At 43.3% G+C, this 17,104-nt stretch overlaps 1 protein-coding gene across 32 annotated transcripts in view; it reads right to left on the bottom strand.

The window, feature by feature from the left end:
- Window positions 1-17,104, bottom strand: part of MAGI1 (membrane associated guanylate kinase, WW and PDZ domain containing 1) — a 342,557-nt gene that overhangs the window by 156,396 nt on the left and 169,057 nt on the right. For all 32 annotated transcript variants that reach the window (XM_051627257.1, XM_051627258.1, XM_051627259.1 and 29 more), the window contains exon 2: window positions 16,210-16,326. In XM_051627257.1, coding sequence (XP_051483217.1) covers window positions 16,210-16,326 — 117 coding nt within the window. The remainder of the gene's footprint in view (window positions 1-16,209; window positions 16,327-17,104) is intronic.

Genomic DNA, 17,104 nt, shown 5'->3' with positions numbered 1-17,104 from the left:
GGATTAACACAGTGAACCAGACATCATGCTTACCAGAATATTCAAGTGCAAAATATTCAGAGGATTTCAGGACAGGATTTAGCAGAATTTGCCTGAAAATAGCACCACATTTTGAAGAAGCTTTATTCAATACCACAGCACCCAACATCTCTTGACCAAAACAACTTAATGTGCATTCTTGTGGAAGCATTTAAAGACTCATCAGTGCACTGGAAGGGATGGAAAGCTGTCAGAAAGGGTTCTTGCCTTTCTTCAAAGCTCAGACAAGAGCCTTTCCTGCAGCACAGGAACATGTAAATGACTGAAATGCAGGGAAACTATTATTACTGTCAGATGCAGAGTCAAGGACCCAGCACCATTTAATCAGCTTCTGCTGCTGAATTAATGGCTTTCATTATTGCTCTTTTTCTTTCTGCAACACTTTGACACCTATGACAGCCCTGCTTGTGCTAGGGCTTGTCAATAATGACAGAAGGGATACTCTAAGCCTCAAATTGCAGGTTCCATTACCTGTGTTAGAAGAGTGTACAAAAAAAAAAAAAAAAAAAAAGGAAAGCAATTCAGCTGGAAAAGGCTTGTTGCTGTTATGGCAAAGCCCAGCTCTGCAACACTTCAACAGCAAGTAGCTCAAGTGCTCCTGGAGCAGCTGCCTGTGCTCATTCTTGCCAACTCTGTAGCAGCTTCCCAGAAGGAAGTGAAGCATCATTCTTGAATCTATGTGGACCCATCATTGCTTCCATCTGACAGAAGCTAGCAGTAGGCTATGATGAGTAGAAACAAGCCGGCATAGGAGAAAACACTCCCTGTTCTTCTGCACCACTGAGCAAATCTTTGCTCTCTCTAGAGCAAAGTTATTCCTCGATATGATTTCCCACATTGCAAGGGAAGCCCCACATCAACAAGCTACAGGTTCACAATCTGCCCCTTTACTGAGCCAGCCCCTCTAAGAGAAAAGCCATTTGCAGCAGATCAGAGCCTCCTGGGACTTGAGCATTTTGCTCATTTTCCTTGTGCACTGCACAGTAGAAACTAAGCATAACTAACAAGATAAAGCTCAAGGTACTGAACCTGGTCGTTCAGTTTAAAGACAAGCTCCATCCGTTCATGCTATGTGTGTTAGAAAAAGTCTTATTAATCATCTGGGCAAGAACTGCCTTAAACTTGGATCCTTCTGGCTACTAACACCAGCCACTACACTTGTAAACCATTCCCATGTACATGCACACAGACTGATACCAAGTAGCTAGAGCATGAAAAGAACAGAAAATAGATAGCAACAGATAGCACTGTTGATGTTAGATGATGCTGTAACCTAATCCACACACACAGCACTGGTGGCTGGAAAGTCCTCTCCACATGTGCTACTGGCATCCTGAAGCAGTCACTCTCCTGGCTGGCCATTCAATAATTGCCTTTATTAATCTCTGGGTTTGGCCAGCCTTTGAACAGGCACACAAATTTGCCCATATTACAGACCCTTGTTGGCAGTTTACACAGCAGCAAATGATTGAAGGAGCACAAGGACTAAATCCTAGCTCATGACTGACTGGGCCATTCAGCCACAGACAAGGGATACATGGAAAGGCAGCTGCAATATGTGAAGCTGCTGCAGCCACTGGCCATGCTCTACCTGTCCTGTGGGCAAATGAAGCTGATCACTCTTCACCACTATGAACACACCAATATGGAAAAATAAATAAATTAAATAATACAACCCTTGCCTGCAAATTCCTCTGAAAAAACCCAGAAACCTTCCCTAGCCTAACATAAGGCACAGATAACCAGCTAAGTTTGCTGGAAAAGCAAATACTCCATTTTCACCGAGTGATGCAGTGTGCCATAATATGAATAAGGAACAAAGCCCCCTTTCATTCTGCTGACAAATACAGTATAGCATGTCACAAATCACAAGGGGAGCAAATAACACAATGGCAGCAATTAAATGGGTGTCTTCTTTATTAAGAAAGGCATAGAATACTGACAGACTCTGCAATACTCCCTCCAGCCCCCGAGCCTTCAAGAATTCCACTGGCTAACATGGCTGTGAGTACTTAGGGATGCTACTTGTGGTAATAGACAACTCTCCCAAGGAGGGGGGTATATCCAGCCACAGCAGCAGGACACACACAAAGGCAGAAGTGGGTATTTTGAGTCGTTTCGTACACTTTGTTTATTACCATTCACACACAGCTTTTCCGCAACTCATTCACAATGGATGTGTTTCTGGAGAAGCTGGGAAAGAAAAAAATAAAAGAGAGATGCCCTTTTTAACTCTCTCACTGCTGCCTGCCCACCGAGACACCACCTCTGCCTCCTCCCTCCTTGCCCTGTGCCTTGGCGACCCAGCCCGCTCTCTGGGGAGTCACTTTCCAGCCCTCACAGCTGCTTCGCTGGGGGGATGCTTCGCAGAAAATAATAAAAAAAAAAAAAAAAAGGACCCTCCTGGCCCTGCTGTGCCTTTAAGACGAGGCCACAGCCCCTCGGAGCCTGCCCCCACCACGCTTGCCAGAGCCAGCCCGGGACGGCTGCCCAGCCCAGCTCGCTTTGCCCCCGGCAGCAGGAACGCGCTGCCTTCTCGCCTGCTCCTTCACTGCCGGCATGCGCGGCCGGCTGGGGAGCAGCCCCGCTTCTCACAAGGGGGGGGGGCTCCTTCCTGCCCCCCCCCTGCTCGGCGGAGCCGGGGGAGAACAATGCGGGGCCAGGCATTTAGCAACACCTGCTGCACCGCATTGATATGCAGAGGGACGCGGCCATGGGTTTCCCCACCTCGCCCCGAAGACTGCACGCATTGTTCGGGGCGATCCAGCAGCGGATCGCTCCCTCCCTCCCTCCCCCCCCCCCACAAACCCCCTTCTGACATGTCCCCTTGTCTCCCAGCCCGGGCTGACGACCACGTTTAGGAATGCACTTCATTAAAAGCGGAGCTGCCCCGTTCCAACCTGCAATGCGGAGGCGGTACAAAAGCCTCGCGCCACGCTTCCTCCCGCATTTCTGTCAAAAGCCCCATTGTTCGGCAGGCATCTGCTCCTGAGCTCAGCCCATTCGTGCCCACTGACCCCGCTTTCTTCGCAGCACACCCGCTCGCCAGCGGGCCTCACGGAAAGCCTGCCTTGATCAATTAAAAAGCAGCACTAGCCATCTGTCCTGCCCGCCTGGGCTCGGGCTGCGCAGCCCCTTCCCCGCAGCTCCCTTCCCAACCCCGCAGCTCCCTTCCCAACCCCGCAGCTCCTTTTCCAACCCCACAGCTCCCTTCCCAACCCCGCAGCTCCTTGTCCAACCCCGCAGCTCCTTTCCCAACCCCACAGCTCCCTTCCCAACCCCGCAGCTCCTTTTCCAACCCCGCAGCTCCTTGTCCAACCCCGCAGCTCCCTCCCCAACCCCGCAGCTCCCTCCCCAACCCCGCAGCTCCCTCCCCAACCCCGCAGCCTCCCCTGCCTCGCCTTCCAAGCCTCCTCACACGCACAACCTGCGGCTGAGGAAGCCCCGCGTTCGCTCAGGAAACACGGACCCAGCTCATCACATTTGCTGCTTCTCATTTCCGACGTTAGCATCCAGCACGGGGGGGGGAAAGAAAAAAAAAAGGAAGATAATACAAACAGAACATTCTCACTTGCCTGAGTCCTTCGAAATTCAAGCACAAATACAAGATTAATCCTTCCTTTGTGAGGTCTTGTCTTTAAGTCGTGGTATGTAATGATCCTCAGCACTGCAGCAGAGGGGAATAAAAAATGCAGGGATCATAAGCAGGGGGAGGACAGGGCTTACTTACATCAGGGTTTCTGCCACATGACAATAGGTTTGAGAGGGAAGAATAAGCTGGCAGCAGCAGCTGACAGTGCAAAAGGGAGAATGCAGAAGCCTGCCTTTTATATTATTGGTGACATTTCTAACACATGACAACAATTTCCATCTGTATTTAAGCTGGGAGTGTGAGGAAAAGAGCATTACATCACGACTCCTCTGTTCCTAGGGGCTGTGGAATATGTAGGCCAGGGGGATTAAAAAGCACCTGTGTATGCTGGAGATCTGAAATACCACGAGGCAGATTCCCCCCCTCCCTATCTCCTCTTTCTCCCTCTACCCTTTTTATTTCCCTAGCACCTTCACTGAGCTGCTGTTTAAGAATGTGCCCAGGGAAGTGAAAAATGGTATTGTCCTGGTTTGCAAGGCACAAGAAGGGGGGATCTCTGTGAATATGTATTCCTAGCTCTGTCTCTCCATAGGAGATACCACACTCATTTCTGCAAGCAATCAGGACACAGAGCATCTTTCTGTTTTCTGCTGCTGTGCTTGTCCCAAGGGCTTGAAGTTTCTCTTAAAGTAACAACTTTCATCTCCCTTTTAAATCTGCAGGGAATTTCAGTGACAGTAGCAATGATTCCCCACCCCCTCCCCACCCCACCCCCTTTTCTTCTACAGCCAACACATGCCTGTATCTTCCTAAAAGTAAACATCAAGAGCAGGGGCCAAAGATATTTTGGAAAAAGCACTTGACTGCTTCAGAGCCAGCAGGTGTCTGCCTTGGATGCTTTCCACGTATCTCACAGGACTGGATTGCTTAGATGATGTGCTGAAATCCCAGGGGACTCCAGCCCAGCAAGGAAACTTGTTCCTCCGCAGCTCAACGGCTGCTTCCTCAGCGGTGCAGCCCCACCGAGGCAGGCAGGGACACACAGATTCCCAAGGAAGGCACACAAGGTGCTGGTGGGGTGGGCACAGGGTGCTGTGGGGCTACCCCATGTCACCTGCTGCCATGGACCGGGGCTCAGGGACAGCACCTGCTGCCCTATCAAGCAGAGCTTTCGAACCCCAGCAGCTACCAGCCACTGCTTGCAAAGCAGCTTGGCACTGGTGTGGGCACGGGACAGCTCACCAGTTCACACCCCTTGTGCACAAGGGCCAGGCCATGTAAGGAAAAACATCCTCTCTAACTGCCAAACCCAACAGCATAAAGACAGCAGCTGCTCTTGCTGAAGTACCACCACCCAAAGTGTTTGACCTGGGTAGGGGCAAAACGTCACAGAGATACCAGCCTTTGTCAGACAAACAGAGTGGCCCAATTATCAAGATACAAGAGTCTTCATTTTACAGGACAAATATTTTCATGCAAATGCCATTTGGCCCAAGGTGCTGGCCCGTTATATGTGTCTTCTCTAAAAAGAAAAGATCAAAAAAAACGCAGCTCAAGATTCACTTTCCTCATCTTTCAACAACAGCCTCATTGACTCTCAGTCTGTCTTTTGGGTATTTGTCTGGTCAGCTCCCAGTCCCCCTGGGAAGTCCAAAGCCTGTGATAATGCTGGGTTTAGAGCACTGGATACAGTACATCTGAAGCTTGCTATACAACCCTTCAAGTCCACAAAATGAATAAAAAGCCTGCACATGCCACACTGAAACCCTCTTACCAGACCATACTTCAATGAGGCAGCACCTAAATGGGACATTCCAGAAAAAAAGCCTCTTTTTTTTTAAAAAAAAAAAAAAAAGAAACATAGCATTTGACTTTACATTTATTCAGAGATGCAGCTCCCCAGTCATTTATGAAAACTTTTTCATAAGTTTTGAAGGAGGGGAAAAGGAACCAATGAAATGACTGATTTTTAATCTGGGGTTTAAAGGCTTTTTCTCTTTCCAAAAAATGAAAATAAAAAATAAAAGTCCCACACACAAAGAAAGAAATTCAATGCAAACCTCTGTTTCTGTATCATGAAAGCCCCTTCGAGCACCAGAGTAATCAATTTCTCAGAGCTTGTGTGGTCCACAGCAAAAGCCAAAGAAGGTATTTAAGTTTATACACCCTTCAGCATTTTGCTGGCTTGCTTTTGAAATATGACATGTTTAAATTTTATACCTTTTTTCACAGTTAGTTATGACTTAAGAAAATGGTTGCTGTCTGTAGAATAAATAGAAACAAAGGAGAATAAATGAAATTCAACCTGGTTTTGAGCTGTTTGCCCATTCTAAAATCAGAGCAATTCAAAGCTGCACTAGGAAAACTGTTACAATTGTAATTACAGCTCCCTTCATTATATTATATCCAGTCTTATTTTCAGATCAAATGCTTTGGCTCATGCTAACCAAGAAAAAATGCTAAACAAGAGTGGTGCTCCCAAAGCCAAGCACCAGCAGATAAGCATCCACACAAATTTACAGGAACAGTAAAGCAAATACTTTGTCAGATGTGGGAGAACTCTCTACCTTTGCTTGAGCAGAAAGGCAAAGGCAAACCATAAATCACTTCAGGACAAGGAGAGGAGTCTTTGTCCTTAGGGTAACCCTAACTTCCCACCATGAAAGAAGACCATCTTGAGACAAGATTTTTACAGCTGGGATTTAACTCACAGGGTGGAAGAAGTGTGAGATAGAGCACTCCTGTAGGTACGAACAAACTTCTCCAACAGACTTCTCAATCTTTCATCAGTACATTTTGGATCCAATTCACTTACCATGTGGGAACAGCAAATGGGGAACAAACTGTGAATTCAAATAACTGTAAACTCAGCAAGATGTGGAAATAAAACACAGATGGTGCACTTCAGATTAAGGGTCAGCGTTTCAGCGTCACTTTCCACTTTTACATTCTGATAGGTGATGTGTAACAACCACCTCCTCCCTGAGACAGTGTTAATTAAACCATGACTCACTTACAAAAACAAGGAGGCAAGCAATACCTTCACAGAAGCCTCCCTGCCCATCCAGAGGAGCTAAGGTTACCTTGTTAAGCTGCAACTCATGGTTTTGCTTCTTGAGAATTAACTTTGTGGAGTGGAAGTTGTCTCTGCTGGACAGATAAAGCTGAAAAAAAGGTTCTTCAGCTTGGTCCTCTCTCCATCACCTAGATCTCCAGCAAGATTTTGCAAAGGCTGCACTGATACCTGTTTGCAAAGGCCAAGAACACACCCACTAATACCATCATACCCTCTGCCAACCCTTACAAAGTGCCCAGTACTAAAACACCTCTGGAGGTCTGCATCATGCTTGCCTGTACCTTGGGTTCATTTTATTCTCTGAAACCAATTTTGTCCTCAATTCCAGCAATGGAATTTAGGATGACTAAATTCTTGATGTGAAGTGTTAACTGCATTGCCCTCTAAGAAAGGGTCTGCCTGTAAGCACAAGTTCAAAGAACAAATAAAGCAGTAAGTACAGATTAGATACAGAAGAACTATAAATCTATAGGAGCTTGAAATGCCAGACAGATAGGAGCAGGAGTGATTGTAAGGTGACTATTACCTTCAAAATATGTTGGAGATTGTTTATCAGATCAGAGTTAATGAGGGAGAAATCTAATAGTACCATAACATTAAATTTACCATTTTTATGGTATCATCAATGTTCTATAATGTGAGCAATTTACAGCAGGTCTGTCACTGTGATTCTCTGGTGTGGTTATTTACACAGGAGCAGGAGCTCTTGCATCTCCTCAGCCATTCCCTTCTAGAAAACACTGGGTTTTCTGCAGAGGACTGCAGAAAGCTGAGTGAGATAGCAAAATGCATATATTTAAAATGATGGGAATGCAAAAAGGGAAAGACATTTGTGACCATTATGGGATGCTTACATCCCTGAAAGAACTGAGTCCAGCTCTCCCCATCTCTCCAGTCCAGCCTTCCTATTCCTGTACTGCCATTTAGACCTGCTGGGTTATCCTCAGCTCTCTTGGTACATCTTGCAATACTTGCTGCATTTCTCAGAACTTTACATACCTGGATTTAGGAGAGCTAAACACAAGCTCACTGTTCAAGTATATTTTTCAGCTTTCATGTATTGGGCCCCTCTGGACGAAACAAAACCAAACAAAAACGTGAAAGAAGATAGCAGGGAGGGCTCAGAAACGACCGGGTAAAGAGTCAAAATATCTAGTTTTGAGTTTTGATTACTAATTCAAGACATGTGAAGAGTAGGAGATGGTAATGCTGCATTTATAAATATCCATTCCCTCATGTATTCAAAGAAGAGATAGATAAAAGCAGCACCTTCTTAACTCGATGTTCCCCCTTCGTCTGACAGTTGAAATCCCTAAGACAACAAAGATCACCAGTACATTTTAGCATATGAAAATCTCCAACTAAGTAGCTTTACATTTGGCAGATAATTCCACGCTGCAGTGCCAATATTTGAGTTGCCATGATGGTCCAAGATAAAAATGAAGTATCATCAGTTTCTCTAATAAACAATACTGCTTCCTACAGATCTCCTTTTACCAACAACAACATTCACCTACTGTTTTTATTCCCTGGTAAATGCAGCATTAAACCTGAAGTTTAAAGAAAAAGTGAAGGGATGATGAAGTATGAAATATAGTTGAATGGCAGATGACTCTTCTGAGGGTCTTTGATATTGTTACCCATCTCAAGATCCAAAAAGACCATGCAAGTAGAACTGCTAGATCACCTGTTCACTGAGATACTGTATCTCCTTGAAGATACAGTAGCCTTTGCAAGAGCCATTTGTTAAACATTTCCATTTAAATAATAATTTCCACAATCCTCAGTGAAACAGATGTATTCCCTCTTAAACCACTAATTAAGAGCAGTTTGGGACATGACAAACTCCTTTAAAAGGAATTCAGAAAGAAAAAAATACATCTAGAGTTTTATAACTAATAAGAAAGATTTCTCTTTAAACAGGGACAGAATTCAAGTTTTTTTGTTCTAGGTTTTTCTACCTTCTGATTCACTGGGGGTGAGGAGGAAGGAAATCAATGAGGATTAATTTCCAGAGCTTTACCCAGGTACTGGGTATGACTGTCCCCAAAGTAAACCAGCTAGCAGAATCTAAACAGCTTTATAAATGATTACATGGCTAATCTCCTCTCTGCTGAAATAAAGAGAGAAAGGATTTAGGGGAAAAATGCAGCATGCTTTATGTGAAGAAGCATGGTAATGTTGAAAAAAAAAAAGAATTGTTTGAAGATGAAAGGTAGCAAGTCTGCAGCCCCATCAAACCATCAGGAGCTTGTATCTGCCACTGCCCTCCTGGGTTCAGACTGTCCCAGGTAATATTTGTGCCTGGGAATCACACAGGCCTTTCCTCCTCTGCAATGCCACTGGTTTTGACCACAACACGTTGCAGGTACCAAACTAGACCAGAATAATATAATATAAACAGGATTTTTAGGTGCCCCCTTCAACTAAAGGAGAACAGGACTTTTATAACTGTGAAACCACAAAGCAAGTGAGCACATGCAAACACAAACATACCTATACAGAGTGATGGGTGCTTTCTAGGGGAGTTAAAAATGAAATATCAGCTGGCAATTCCAAATGCAGTGGAAAAACAGGTTAAAGAACAGCTACACATTTAATTTCTCCTTAAATTATTCCTTTTTGCCTGGAAAACACATTCTCTTGGCTTGCAGAATAACCAACACAGTGTAAACCTTGAATACATACATAGTAGTTGTTGAAAAGAAGTCAAATTGCCCTGATGAAATCAAAAGCTGAGACACTGCAGCCATCACAAAAAATCTCATCAGGACCCTGGGACATCATATGAAAAACTATGGTAGCACAGAGACACTTGTTGAATTAAATAGTGTGGGGTAATTAATCTCCATGCCTTTCAGTCTCCCAACAGCAGTGCCTGCTCTCAGCTCTGATTTACTCTCTGCTTTCCAAGGGACTCACAACCTTAGAAACCTTCACATTTTAAACCATATGCCCAGACATTGTTTGCACCCCCTAAATACCCACTCGCAGGTGCTTCACTGGAGTACAAAGCAGATGCAATGAAAAAACCCCAAAACTGAGCACCCTGGGGACTAACAAAGAAAACAATGAAAACTAGCCATGTAATCTCTTCCCACAGTTCTTACCCAAATCTCCTTTGGCAAGTGGCACGGGAGAGCCTAGAAGGCTGAGCTCTTCTGCTTTGTACTGTTCTCTGGTGCCTCATGAAATTTCAACTGGGTGCACAGTGAAATAGAAAAAAAAAGCTATTCCTCACAAACGGGTAAGCAGATGGAGCAATACTTGCTATCATAAATGCTTTTCTTTCTGGATGTAAATAAATAAACAACACAAACCAAACCAAACCCACACTACAATACAAAAACCCAATAGTTCCACTGGCACAAAATGCACTATTGATCTGAAAGGACAGACCAGATGGTGGGAAAAAAATAGTCTGAAGTCTCCTAGATTAAACAGAAATAACTGTGTAGAGAAAGGAACCAAACCACAGAAATCTTGGCCCTCTTGCTCAAAACAGGGCATTTTTCTCTCTCAAAAGTGAACACACATCTGGTTCACTAGTATTTGGAATCACTGTAGCCCCGAAAACTGCAGGGGATTCCACCACAATTCTGCATTCCCTGGAACACAGCTACAAGTGTTTTCTAAACCCACTGGTTGTTCTCAGAATCCAGTCCCTGCTGAAAAGGCAGGAAAAAAAGTAAATGTGTGTACATTAGCTGGCATGGAAAATATGCCTTCTGTTCTTCAGAATTAAGACAAACTCACAAGGAAATGTTCTTGAGAAAAATTAGGTTTACATACTGCTGGTACCTGCATGTTGCACCCTAGTGATAAAGACACTATTTTAAAAATATTTACAACTTTTTCCCAACATGCATCCTGTAGAACAATTAATTATGTTTTCTGTGTTCAAAGAAACAACAGCCTGCTGTTCATCATCTTATCAGTGTGGGTCTTCAAATGAATATTTCATGGACACTGCAACTTTTTTTTTTCTCATTAGAAAAGCTGAATTACACCTCTAGGAAGGGAACTGCAACAAAAGGTACTTGGGTAATAAATAAGGCTGCAGGTCTGGAAAGCTTTTGAGAATTCAAAGACCATTTGTGTACATAAACTGATGATTTATTGCCTGTGAAGAAAAATAATGTGCACTGTCAGTGATTCTGTTTAACCTTAAATAAAAATTAGTAACTAAAAATAACTTAGAAATTATGACTCAAATATCCCCACACGTAAAAACACATGCATTTGTAATATAGAGTAAAGGTCTTTCTGCTTCACTTCAACATTTTTTCCCAGTATAATGATACACTATTAGACCAAATATTCTAAAAAAAAAAAAAAAGAAGAAAAATAAAAAGATCCTTCTGTAAGCTGGTTTGCATATCCCTCCTATCAATTCATCCTGAAGCTCAGCAGTACTTAGAGGAAACCCAGTGCTACAGGACTTCAAAAGCTACCCTGGGAAATCACCTAAGTCTGCATGTGCGACAGCAGCTCCATCACACCCCAGCCCATGTAGTCTCCCTGGTCCTCCATGAGCTGCAGATGATGGTGGGTACGTGTGTAGCAGCTTATCTGGCTCCTGGAGCAACTACCCTTCAGTAGTTCAATTATCCCTTAAAACATTTAATCCAGATAATAAGGTTCAATTGCTCTTCTACATCGACTGACTAAAGTTTGTCCTATAAATACTGTGAAGTTTCCCTATTCAGTCTCACTGGTTTTCCTTACAAAGGAGACTTTTCTTTTGCACCAGCAGATCCCTTGGAATATTCTTATATATACTTATTCTCAAATTTCCCACTGAAATGTGAGAGAGCTCAGGCCAGCCAGGTGCCTGGGTGTTGCTGCCATTTTCTAAGCCTCCTTACAAATCATCCAACACTTACATTATTGATTTTTATCCATTTCTTTCTGGTTTGCTCCATGCTCCCCCTATAAGGCTACCCGCAACAGTTGGAGCTACTGTTCTGCACTTGAAGTCAAAGAAGACATCAAACTCCAGGAAGGAGAGAGAACAGACAGCAGAAATGAAAGTGGTAAATCTCCAACGTTCAAATCTCCAGCCAATTAATCCCAGGGCACGGCCTTGTTTGGGGAAAGTGAATCAGCTGTTAAATGACCACCTCCTGAGGCTTCAAAAGCCAATTTTGGCAAGAAGAGGAACTTAAAAAAAAGATTGCCACCAAGCATCTAGGCTGACTCCTAGACTGAGCTCAAGGCTGGCCACTGCATTGGCCCTGTTTCACCAGAAAGACCTTGCACTTTCCAGAATTTTGCTTCAAAAAACTGTAGCCTGGCACAGAAAGGAACTGCACAGCACTGAAACAGGACAACCACAGAATATACAAGCAGAAGGAGGGGACCACGGATCTGTTTTTTCACTCACACCTGGTACACTATTTTGGCAGGTAATGTTGCAGGTGCCAGACCCACCATAACTGCCTCTGCACATCACACAGGACTCAAACAAGGGGAGAATCAAGGAAATGTCCTCAGAGGAAAACAAACCAACACCCAACAAACAACACATGTTGAGAGAAGCTTTTATGGAAATAATGTCTCTCTGATTCTTCTTGATACCTTGTGTAAAGAAAACTGCTGTCAGGTTGCTGGGAATAAGCAACTAGGACAAATGGCCAGAAGTTGCTATCACGTATCCTTCTCAATTGCACAGATATCCCAAGGAAAGGCTACTTGGAAACAGGAATTTAATGGATGTATTCTTACACATACTTCCAAATAATCACATTTTCCATTAAGTAGATCTTCACATTACACCAATCCTGTTTAGGGGAGTTTTGCTTCTATGAAACACTGTGGAATCAAATGCCAACATGTCAACACACTCTCTACATCAGCGACCCTCAACCTCCCCAAAAATCAGGTGTAATTAATGCAAGTCACATCAGCTTCTTTACCACAGGTGGACTCATACACACCACAAGGTGCCTCGACAAGATGCCTTACATGTTTGGTAGACCTGTCCTTTTGCTCTGAAACGTTTAGGCTGGCAAAACTGAGCTGGAATAAGTGAAACCCACACTAGAAATAAGCTTTGGGCAAAGTCTCTGCATCAATCAAAGCACTGCTGGTGCAGTCATGGCCCATCAGTAATCATGAAAATGTTGCCACTCCACAGGCTACTGCGAGCTCAATGAAGCCATTAACTAGCCCACAAACAGAGCATTATTTCTGGTGATCTTCATTAGGCACATCAGAAAACAGGAAAAATGTGGTGCTTCAAAACAAAACGAGGCAAAGGGGATCGCTAGAGGCTGGACCAACATCTTGCTAATCTGGATGATGTATTTGAGAGTTGTTTGCTGGTTGGTTTTTTTTGTTTTGACGGTCAATCCTAGGAATGCAAACAGTCATTTATTTGAACACATAAGGAAAATAACTTTGCTCAAGTTTAAGGTGCAGATTTTTCTTAAGCAGAAGACCAAAAAAATAGAAAAAATAATAAAAGAGTCCTTGACCCAGCATGTGAAGTTAACAGTGAAAAGAGCCTAAGGAGAAAGTGAAGGAAATAACACACAGTTGGTTCAGCTGAAATAAAAGCTCGTTCAGTGGCTGAATGACACTAACTCTTTCAAAGATCTGTCCACTGTAAATGGGTGGCTCCATAAGCACTTATGCACCATTCAAATACATAAATAAACTGCCCTGCCTCTTCTTTACTCTGGCTCAGTTGGAAATCCCAGAGGAAGAATGCTTTGGCTCTGTAAATAAACCCCTGCGTTTGGTGTGATAGTAACGGCAGAGCACTCACAACAGTATGACAACCCAACTTGGAGGCCACCTGGAAGCTTGTCACAGCTGTTGTTTACTATAGACCTTTGCAGAAAAAAATGAGCTCAATGGGGAGCAGGGAGCTGATGGTATGAAGACTCAGAGGAGGCAAGTTGGAAGGGCAGAAGGCATCGAGGAGCAGGGGAATATTTCAGCTTGCAAAATAACCACGTGCTCATCTAGTTATTTCAATAATACTTCACTTTTGGGTCCATTTCAAGGTGTCATTTCTCTAAGACAGCTTTTGGATGAAGTCCTCTGGCCTCAGAAAACCACCCCTGTGTAAGCTATTTAAGCAATGCTCACCTGCCCTTTGAGGGCTGGCATCATCCCACTCTCTTACCATTGGATTGTTCACCTCAAAATAAAGCAAATTCCTAACCAGGTCTCCTAAAAGTAAAAATTTAATTAATGCTTAAGCAGCGTGTCATTGTCATATGAAATAACTAAGTCAAGTCAAACTTTCTGCATCTTTCCTCCCCTCTGCTTGACCTCTGGCTTCTACAAAAGCTGTGACTGTACCTTCACTCAGTTCCCAAGTCAGCCAAGCTCACAACTGGCACATGGCTGTGTGGGAAACAGGAGCCCTCTGGATTTTCTCACCACCTGCACCAAACTAGGCAGAGCCAAACCTCATGGGATTCTTCCTAGACTTTCTGGGAAGTGCTGGTAGCATCACCTTATCTCCATTTTGCCTTTACTAATTCTCACTTCACTTAGCCTTTACATGAGTGTGACAAAAAAAAGCAGCTGCTGGGCCAAGCATGCTCAGTCCAAGTGACCTTGTGTTCCTGTTCATGTTTACCACATAATCAGCAGGGAATTCCATTTTCAAAATACAAGACTTGATAATCCATTAGCACTAGAGATTGGTCCTGGGCTCTGGATTTACTGGTCACGTGTACCAAGGAATAAAAATATGAGTGTACAGATAGATTAATCTCCAGACTTGTAAAGCATCCCAACACACAGCGCATGCAGCAGGCTCATTCAAATTCACATATGAATATTAGCATCATTCTTAAAAGCTACTGCTAATACCATCCCCACATCACAGAATCACAGACTATTAGGGGTTGGAAGGGACCTCTAAAGACCACCGAGTCCAACCCCCCTGCCAGAGGACACGACAAAAAAATTAAAAGCTACCTGCTTTACAACTCAGCAGATATGGAGACACACAATAACTAACTCCACTTCTTAGAGATTTTCCGTTTGTTTCATAAATGGAACATAAATACTGATATTCTCATTAATACATCAACAACCCACATCACCCCCAGCTCTTTCTAAAAGGCAGGAATAGCTTTCCCTGCTCTTCATTTTAAATCAAGCCTTTAGCGAGTCCAAGTAGTTCACCTCACCATCAAAAGTTCAACAAGTCAGGGAAAAGAATCAATGGAAAGCATTTTCATATGTAACCTTGGTAACACAAAAAAATGCTTCTACAGAACTTAGGCTCATTTGCTTTATTTGCTGCTTTGGAAATTGGAATATGACACACAGGCACAAGGACATCAGCACCGTGACACGGCATCTCCCGAGCCTGACACTGCATCTGCTCTCCTAGAAGGCTCTTTCTGCAGCATGCTTGAAAACCCTGCAGCCTGGCAAGTTATGATGATTGAAAACTAATCATATTTCACGTTGACAAAATGTGAAAGTGTTTGACAGAAAATAATCATCCATATTTGCTCTTTCTGTCCATGCACAGCACTTGAAACATAATTCAGCCCATGCTTCCTGCTGGCAAAACAAGAATAAACACAACGGTGATAAACAGCATCTGCCATTTGAAGGATCAACGTTCATCTGTGTTACCACACAAATTTAACTGTGGTCCTACACAGTACACCTGCATGCAACACTTAGATTGAAAGTGACTATTACTTTACACACAATGATGTGACATTTGTTGGCAAACACCCATTTTTGAACGGCAACGTCGTAATTCAGTATTTCTACCTCTGATTCATGTTGAGATGAAACACTTCAAAATATTTTGCTGCTTATCTCAGTATCCTATGACTAAGATGTTTACTAGTTCTTATCCAAGGCTGATCTGAAAGGCACACCATTATCCTCACAGCTCCAAGTTAAGCAGAAAAGCACTTTCTTTACAATAGGCTCTCCTGGCAGCTGGAGAATGCCAAGCAGGTGCAACCAAGTAGGACTGTTCTCCACTCTTCCCAAACTGACCCATTTCGAATCAAGATTCTGAACTTCCAAAAATCAACACCCTCCAAACTTCTCAATTTTCCTCTTGGTTGTCTGGGTATTTTTTTAGTGAAAAAGAGCATTTCTTTCTCAGCTTCACCAGCTTTAGCTGCTCATCTCCTGCTTGAATCCAGGATGACCTTCCACCAGTGGCAGTTGCCTGCTACAATGGCACCCAGCCATAAAACACTGTTCAATTTCATAACTTACACAGGCATCAGAAATAAAATTCTGCTATGTAAAATAAAAATAAAAGGAGGCTTTTAATTCATAGGTTTCAAACCAATAAAGATACATTCACCATAAAGACACTACTGAAGACTATTTCTAAGGTAACCACTGGCCTAATAAATAGTTTCTTTCAGGATTTTTCTCCAAAATAAGCATCCGAGACACGCATCAAAACATTAACAGGTACACAGAGGTAATAAAATGAGCAGAGTTAGGAAATTTGACTACCTGTAGCCTGGCAGGTCAGTGCTTTGTTACTTACAAGGCACAGCATGGCGATAGAGGTTCTCTCTGATAGTCTGCTGCAGATCGTGATCCGGCGATCCTTTCTGAAACCTCTGGTTGAGATAATGTCTCAGGTCTTTGTTCAGTCTGTTTCCTGCAAAGGCAAAAACCAGCCATTTATTTATTTCCAAATGCAGACAACTAACGTTTCCAATTGAGGCAAATGTTAGACTTCCATTCGGAGTGCCCTAAATTGTGGCATGCTGGCTTTACGAGCAGAGGCTCATCTTCCTCTGCAAATGGCTAATTACCAAAAATAACTCGCTGTAAACAAAAGGTCTCTCTTGTCTCATAACGCATCTTTCTTCCTGTGGTGTTAAACAGATCATCATTCCCTTTTATCACTTATTTGTCTGAGCAAATGGAGAAAGACGGATGATGTTGAAAAGAAGAAAAACAATCAAGGTGGAGTTTTGCTTTTGCAACTCACTGGAGGGTGAGCCGGGCAGGCAGAAGGCAAAGGTTGCTCCCATTGGAAGTACCAATACAGCTGAACGTGGCAGAAAATAAGTGCTATACTTTGCACTGGTATCTACCCCAGCACGCAGCAGGAGTTAAGAAAATAACTGATTGAAGGAGCTAAGAGCATCTCAAGTCCTTAAAAATCAACAGAGTAATATCCAACCCTTTTCGCTTAAACCTATTTCCCCATGTAGTTTTGAACACTTTCAAAAGTGTGCACCAGTAAAGATAAATGAGTTGAAAACAAAACACACAAAAAAAGAAAGACAAATAAATATAGCTGTTAATGAACACTGCTAGTTGCTGAAGACCAATTCCTTTCTGGAACACATGAAGTGAAGCAACATAATGAAGTCTTTTCCCAGAAATGAAATATTTCCCACTGGAGTAACATTGACATTAATGTAACT

This window comes from Apus apus, chromosome 9, assembly GCF_020740795.1.
Source record: "Apus apus isolate bApuApu2 chromosome 9, bApuApu2.pri.cur, whole genome shotgun sequence".
Classification (NCBI taxonomy): Eukaryota; Metazoa; Chordata; class Aves; order Apodiformes; family Apodidae; genus Apus; species Apus apus.
This window is presented reverse-complemented; position numbering and strand designations above follow the sequence as displayed.